This window comes from Centropristis striata, chromosome 20 (genome assembly GCF_030273125.1).
Source record: "Centropristis striata isolate RG_2023a ecotype Rhode Island chromosome 20, C.striata_1.0, whole genome shotgun sequence".
In the NCBI taxonomy this organism is placed as follows: domain Eukaryota; kingdom Metazoa; phylum Chordata; class Actinopteri; order Perciformes; family Serranidae; genus Centropristis; species Centropristis striata.
The window spans coordinates 12,861,337-12,869,836 of NC_081536.1; the positions used below are offsets into that span (position 1 = coordinate 12,861,337).

Below are 8,500 nucleotides of genomic sequence, written 5' to 3' on the forward strand. Positions count from 1 at the left end.
AACATTTTTTATACTTTTTATGACTTACTATGCTATGTTTTCTTAGCACATTTTAGGACATTTTATTGCATAATTTGCTATAATTGTTTTCATTATTTTTTATGACATACTATACAAAGAGCTGTTTTTATGACATGTTTTTGTTTACATAGTATATTGTCTTTTTATGTGACATTTTTATGAAATACTATGACATGTTTTAGAACATACTATAACTTACTATATAATTTACAAATATATATATATTATATATATTATATATAATATAATACAAAACTATACCACAATGTTTTATGATATAGTGAAATGTATACTATGAGGTAAAAATGTACTTTAGATTTCCTGCACATACCCTGATTAAGTAATGATAATTAATATCTACGGGTGTTTTTTCCTGTTTCCCAGAGTCTGAATGCCGAGGTGAACCTGTGCGAGACTTCTACCAGGTACAGCGAGGCTACGCCATCTGCCAGACGACACGCATGGTCTCTTGGGTGGAGTGCACCGGGGCTTGTGACACGGGCGCCTGCTGTGCCAGCCAGCGAATGAAACGCCGGAAATACACCTTTGAATGCAGCGATGGAACCTCCTTCAGCGAGGAAGTGGAAAAGACCATCAAGTGCGGCTGCGTGGGCTGCATGTAGCAGCATTCACTCACATTTCCTGCCGCTGCCGCCGAGCAGAAGATAGAAAGAAAGAAAGGAAAGAAGGAAGAGAGAGGACTGGAGGATAGCGAGGGAGGGAAGGAAAGAAAGAAAGAGAGAGAGTATAAAGAATATATATAAAACCTCTATCTATATATTATGGACAACAATGTTTGTAAAATAGGACATTTCCTCCCCTTTCAAGGGTGTGTGACCTACAGTAACACAGAGAAACCAACATCATGAGCAACAATGTAGAAGTGACAAGAACGGCAACAGAACCATTGTATCTGCAACATTGTTCCAAGGGGTCCAGAGATTTAAAAGGTGTTGCATTCAGAGTGAGGCATCCCTCCAACCCAAATTACCCAGTGTGAATTCCCCATCCATCTGTGAGGCCTCTGACAGCCTAGCCACCATCTACCATCGTTACTTCGTGGAGGCAGTGAGGACAGTGGGGTCCAGCCTGGCTAAGAATGGCAGAGGAGAGACAGAGAAAGACGACAAAAAGAGAGAAACAGAGGAATGAGAGGAGAGCTGGACCGTTTGACTTGGCAAAGCTATCTTGAGTTGAGCTTGGCTGGGTTACCTGGACTGATGGTTTGGGTTGAGTTACAGTTTGTTGTTGGTTTGGTGTAGCAAATTCTCTGCCAGGATACAGTCATCCATCCACACATGCACATGTAGAAGTGGACAAAGAAAAGGGTTAGAGTGGCACATAATGCAGTGCGGATGTCGTGGCGTCGAGGCCAGGTGGTGTGGCATCACAGTTGTTTACTGTGAGGTACCGTAACATAAAAACTCCGTAAAAGTAGAGACTGCACTGACGAGCAGCACTGAAAACGACAGTCGTACACCTCTCTGAAGTACATGATCACACATGCATGGCATACATACATTTACACAGTCTTAACACTTGTAAAAGGGAGAGGGCTCGTGTGGCGCAACAACCTCTTCTGTTCGTACAGCAAACCAACCTGGTGCTGGCAGTGCCCAGTGGTTATCAGTCCCCCAGCATGCATTGCCTCAGGGTTAGGATGATTTGCATAATCCCAACCCGTTTGAGCAGGAGGCGGTTTAGCCCTGCTCCTCTTGATGCCTGCAGTATTAAACTTGTGCAAACTGTTGCATGTGTGGAGAAGAGTTTGCCAACAAATATGTAGAGCTTCTTAATATCATTATAAATGTTATTACAAAACAAAACGGTTGAGGAATCATCTTCTGATTTTTGTTTTGTTTTGTCTAATTTCTCATATTGATTTGTTTTTATTTTTGTTATATTTTGTTATATTTTGTCTCATGATGTAACCTAACTCCTTTAGCTGCCCCCCCAAACCCTCCCCAACAACTCTTTATATAGAAATGCCTAACAGATTCTAATATATATATATTTGTATTTCATTTTGGTATAGTATTTTTCTATGTTAAAGAGTAAGTCTGTTTCTGGAAGCTTTGGGACTGGTGGAAAGGCATTCAGTTGGTTCCCTAGGTGTTTTTATTTGTTGATCTCACTTGCTCCAACAAGGTAATTAATTACGTTAATTGGCCAAAAATACAGCAGCTGGTTGGCCTTGTTGTATTGGAGGCAGTATTGGTCTAGAAATATGTTTAATATTGTATATGTTGTCTTCCATGTGAATATTACATCTAATTCATGAGAGTCTGTGCTTGTTTTTATTTATTTTATCAAAGGCGTTTTCCTGTAGAAAGTGAAAGGCATAAATGTTGCTGACTTTCAGATATTTTCAAAAATTTCAAAAGGATGAAAAAAGGTAAAATAATGAATGAAAAATAGCATAAAAATCTGTAAGGTATTTGTAACATCACTTAATAGCGAGTTACGACAGTGTTTTCCTCCTCTCTGGCTCAGACATTCCTCATTTGCTGCAGGGGCTGGAGATTAAGAGATGTCCCCCTCAAATTTACCTTGTAATTACCATACCACACTTAAAGGATTGTTTTCATGTTCATTTTGTTGAAGTGTTGGGTTGTATTTCTATCATTTTAATTTGAAAGATGTTTGCCATAGAGGTGTTTTTAGTTCAACAGAGTTAAAGTAGTCAAGCTCAACTGATCATAAGCTGCTGTCAAGCCAGAAGAAAAAGGATGAAGTTGCTTCCGTGGACAATAATCATTTTAAGATATATCATCCTAGATCTGTCTGAATGGGCAACTGTGTGAAGCATTACATGCCCACTACTGACAGATCATTAATGAGAAAGGTCTGGACATTTCAATGTCTATCAGTTCTGTCTGGCTATCCACAAAAAAAAAAGAAGAAATGGTGCCAATTACATTGAACACAACAGTCATACCTGAATGTATAAATGTGTATAGATAAATATGACCTATGCTTATTCATGAAGTGGTAACTTTTAGCTGTTATTTAGTTTCCAATGTAAGATATAGAAATCACATACTGTTCAATAAGTGACAGTCCATCAGGATGGCTTAAGGCATTGTTCTCCCTGCAGATTGGGATTGTGTTTATCCATTTTGCTGATCTAAATGTTAAAAGTCTCTTTATAGTATGAAAGGTTGCAGAGCCAGGTCTCAGCTTGGTACAATGCACACAGAGCTCCTATTCATATTGCTACCCATGTTAGCTTTGTTTTACATGCTGTTGATGTGATCCCAGTGGTGTACAATAACATTAAAAGAAGATCTCATAAAGGATACTGATGAACAGTCACTGTAACTCTTAGGCTGTGTGCTTCGTAAAGGTGCATATTTAGTCGAATGTGGCTTTCTTTTCATGTCTCCTTTCCTTCCTCTGCACTGATCTGTACTGGACTGGTGCATTCAACTTCCTGGTAGACATCTTAGTGGTGCTTGTGCTATATTGAGATGTAATTCAGTTATCTGGTCACACGACCAGAAACACAGATTTTCCATACTATGAACTATCTACATAAATATGTTATTGTAAACGACACAATGTCTCTGTTGTATTGAACTGGTGCAAAAACTTAAGAAATATCTCTCGTTGGGTTCTGTCTTTTTGCTTTTTTGTTACAGGATTGATGGTGGGATTAAGCTGAAAAACTCCCAATAATGCTGAATGTATGTAGTGCCACCGACAAAATGTTTACCAAACCTCCACTCTTTTTCATTAATTAAACTTAAATGTGTGTGCTTTTAAGAATGTGTTGTCTTTTTCTTTTACTCAAAATGTAGTTAACATGATAGAATGTTATTAATTGTCATGAAAAAAGTCATAGTATAATGTGTCGTCAAATTTCACGAAAAAAGTCAGACTAGTAGTATGTGACCAAATTGCAGGGGGAAAAAAGTCATAGTATAAACCAATTTACTGTTTACCAACAATGATGGTGAGAGATGAGATGATGAGAAAGTGACAGTTAGCTGCTGATCCCAGTGTGAGCGGTAGAGTTCTCAAATAAAATGATTCATTATGAAGTTTATCCTGATTATTTTCATGGTTTATTATCGTATAACAGATTATTTTACATGAGTAGGCTTACCCTTAACAATGCTGTGAGATTTCCTGACCGGTATTCACCGTCAGGATGGTAAAGGACCCAAAATAGCATTAACTAGCCAAAGTTGAACATCAAAATTTACTGCTACTATGTATGTAAATGTTACTTTAACTCAACAGAAACTCAGAGGGAAACAACCTTTTTAGGCATTTTGAAATGTGACAATTGAATTTTTTTTTGAGGGGGTCATTTTTGGACATCCCTAAATATGGTGTTTTTCTGTCATTTACGGCCATATTATGTTCTAATATGTATCACCAGACAATAATTGACCTATTTTAAGCCTTTTTAGCCATTTTAAAATTTGACAATTTTTGACAAAAATCGCCCTTTTTTTGAGGGGGTCATTTTTGGACATCCCATAATATGGTGTTTTTTCCCCCCGCTATTTTGGACAAACTATACTTCCATAGGTATCACCAGACTATATTAGACACATTTCTAGCATTTTAGACCCTTTTTTTTTTTAACCTGTTTTGACAAAAATGTACATACTATAGTATGACTTTTTTTAGGGGGGTCCCAATATTTTATGAAAGAAAATCAGACTATGTCATCAAATTATATATATATATATATATATATATATATATATATATATATATATATATATATATATATATATATATTTATTTATATATATATATATTTATATATATATATATATATATTTATATATATATATATATACAGTGCCTTGCAAAAGTATTCATACCTCTTGGAATTTTCACCCTTTTGTATGCCATAGAAAATATGAAAATGAAAATATGAAAATATTGATAGCATGTCAAAAAAATGTCATAGTATACTATGACATAAAATATAGTTTGCCTATAGTTAATTCTTGAAAAATATCAAAGTATGCCATATGAATTGCAATAAAAACTAGGACTGCAAGCAGTACTGAACGGGCCCTCGCAGTACACACATGTCGGGGCATGCTGCCGTCGGGGTGTGTGCGTTACAGGGGCCAGTCTATACCACCCCTATGAATTTCATTGCCTTAAGTGTTATAGTGTGGCCACGGTACCAAATATGAAATTAGACTGCCACCACAGTGCCAACTAGGGGCCGATCAATAAAAACTTAAAGGGTTATCCTCAGGAGGGCATTGACAATAATTGTACCAAGTTTTGTATAATAATGCACAAACTATCCCTTTAATCCTCATACAGTGTCTGAAGGAGGACTCTTAACTGATATGTATAAGTTAGAAGAGGCAGGTATCAATGGTGGAAAATAACTATGTACATTTACTCAAGTACTGGACTTGAAGTACAATTTTGAGGTACTTTTATGTACATTTTATGTAACTTTATACTTCTACTCCACTACATTTTGAGACATATATTGTACTTTTTATTCCTCTACATTTAGCTGACAGCTTTAGTTACTTTTCAGGTCAAGATTTAAAATGATTACCCATTTTTATAAATTAAACCACTTAAAAGTTTATTAGGTAGTTAAAATGAGCGGAGTGCAGTCATTTCATAGTGTGGTATTAGTACTTTTACTGAAGTAAAGGATCTGAACACTTCTTCCACCACTGTCTTTTTAACTTCTTTACTTTTTTTTTATTACTTTTTTTACATTTGTTTTTTTTCCTTTATTTTATTTTTTATTTTTAGTATTATTATTTTTAAATTTAATTTTTTTTTTATTTTTAATTTTTTAATTAAAATTTTTTTTATTGTAATTTAAAATTTTTTATTTATTTATTTATTTAATTTCTTATTTTTATTTTTATTTTTCTGCGCTTCTGCGCATGCGCGGCTTTTTCGCTTCTGCGCATGCGCGGCCTTTTTCGCTTTTTCGCTTCTGCGCATGCGCGGCTTTTTCCGTAATTAAAAATTAAAAATTAAAAATTAATAAAAAAAAGGGGGGAAAAAAAGTAAAGAAGTAAAAAATTCAGTGAAAGTACTAATACCACACTGTGAAATGACTCCACTCCGCTCATTTTAACTACCTAATAAACTTTTAAGTGGTTTAATTTATAAAAATGGGGAATCATTTTAAATGTATCATGTTTTTCATTTTAACTTGACCTGAAAAGTAACTAAAGCTGTCAGCTAAATGTAGAGGAATAAAAAGTACAATATATGTCTCAAAATGTAGTGGAGTAGAAGTATAAAGTTACATAAAATGTACATAAAAGTACCTCAAAATTTTACTTTAAGTCCAGTACTTGAGTAAATGTACATAGTTACTTTCCACCATTGCTACCTGCCTCTTCTAACTTATACATATCAGTTAAGAGTCCTCCTTCAGACACTGTATGTATGAGGATTAAAGGGATAGTTTGTGCATTATTATACAAAACTTGGTACAATTATTGTCAATGCGGTCCTGAGGATAACCCTTTAAGTTTTTATTGATCGGCCCCTAGTTGGCACTGTGGTGGCAGTCTAATTTCATATTTGGTACCATGGCCACACTGTAACACTTACGGCAATGAAATTCACAGGGGTGGTATAGACTGGCGCCTGTAACGCACACACCCCGATGGCAACCTCTCATTGAAAAATAAAAACTCAGTCAACCAAATAGTAAAGTGGTCTAGCAGACTGATTGGTGAGCCACAACTCAACGTGGAGACCTTGTACACAAAACAATTACAGCGCATTACTGGTTCAATTTTAAATGACAGTTCCCATCCATTGCACACAGAGTTTCAGCTCCTCCCCTCTGGGTGTAGGTTTACAATCCCTAGGTGTAGAACAAAAAGACACAAAAACAGTTTTGTCCCAGCTATGCTTTGCACAGGTGTTTATTTATTGTTGCTTTTATGTATGTTTTTACTATTTCTATATATACATTTTAACCTTTATCTACGTTTTTTTACAGCCAAAACAAGTTTGATTTGTTTATTTTTGACAATAGATTATACATTTTTTCGCCAGTTGTGACTTATATTTAAAGTTTCATGAGTTTTGGGGTATGTTCAGGCAGTGAAAAATGCGACCATTTGGGAAGAAGAAAAAAAAAATCATTCGAAATACAATAGGGACCTCGCAGGTCGTTGCTTGCTCAGGCCCTAAATATCATAGCATGTCATTAAATATCAGATAATAAAGAGGGGATAAAAGAGAGGATTTATTTCTGTTGTCTTTCCAGCTTTAGTTTTATACAGAACTTATCATTACCGTGAATGAATTACCAATTTCCTCATGCCATGTTGGTTTTGTTGAGAAGTCTTTCATCACCCTTTGCTTTCTGCGGGGCCTGAGGTGACGAGGGCCAACTGTTTACCAGTCTGTCCACAGTGGGAGCTTCCTGTGGTTCTCAGGACTATTGCCCATGAGCCGTATGGCAGGTCAAGGCAGGTCCGCCAAGTGAAATGCCTTCATTGGCTACAGCCAGGCATTTCACAAAGCTGAAAACCTGCCCAGCCATGATGAACAGTCCCACTAGGAGCACTGGTGCCTCAGCTGCCTAGTTTTCATGAATGAGTAGGGTAAAAGGGTCAGTATGCTTCAAATGAGGTGTTTAAAATGATTTTCTCCTTGCCACTTTCTTATTCAACTTTGTCTGGTTGAAAAACATTAAACAGGACCTATTATGCTTTTCCTTGTATTCTGTCGTATATATACTTAATTGTAAAGTAGTGTTCAAAATAATAGCAGTTCAATGTGACTAAGCAGATTAATCCAGGTTTTTAGTATATTTTTATTGCTGGTGCAGTAGATTCTCAGAAAACCAACAAGATCCAGCATTTGTGAAAAAAAAAAAGCAGTGTGGCATTCAATCAGTGAGGTCAGGTGTGAATCAGGTGGCCTCTGTTTAAGGATTAAGCCAGCACTTGTTGAACATGCATTTCTCCTCGAAAGCCTGAGGAAAATGGGTCATTCAAGACATTGTTCAGAAGAACAGCGTATTTTGATTAAAAAGTTGATTGGAGAGGGGAAAACTTATAAAGAGGTGCAAACAAGTATAGGCTGTTTAGCTAAAGTGATCTCCAATGCTTTAAAATGGAGAGCAAAATCAGGTGATATCTATTTACAAGAATCCCCCGCAAAGTCCCTCTGTTAAAAAAAGGCATGTGCAGAAGAGGTTACAATTTGCCAAAGAACACATCAACTGGCTTTAAGAGAAATGGAGGACCATTTTGTGGACTGATGAGAGTAAAATTGTTCTTTTTGGGTCCAAGGGCCGCAGACAGTTTGTGAGACGACCCCCAAACTCTGAATTCAAGCCACAGTACACAGTGAAGACAGTGAAGCATGGTGGTGCAGCATCATGATATGGGCATGTTTCTCCTACTATGGTGTTGGGCCTATTTATCGCATACCAGGGATTATGGATCAGTTTGCATGTCAAAATACTTGAAGAGCTCATGTTGCCTTATGCTGAAGA

The 8,500-nt window shown here is 36.4% G+C and overlaps 1 protein-coding gene across 3 annotated transcripts in view; it reads left to right on the forward strand.

Annotated features, from left to right (window-relative positions):
- Positions 1 to 3,789, forward strand: part of slit1a (slit homolog 1a (Drosophila)) — a 98,235-nt gene extending 94,446 nt beyond the window's left edge. For all 3 annotated transcript variants that reach the window (XM_059359214.1, XM_059359215.1, XM_059359216.1), the window contains one exon: positions 406 to 3,789. In XM_059359214.1, coding sequence (XP_059215197.1) covers positions 406 to 644 — 239 coding nt within the window. In that variant the 3' untranslated portion in view covers positions 645 to 3,789. The remainder of the gene's footprint in view (positions 1 to 405) is intronic.
- Positions 3,790 to 8,500: the final 4,711 nt, after the last annotated feature.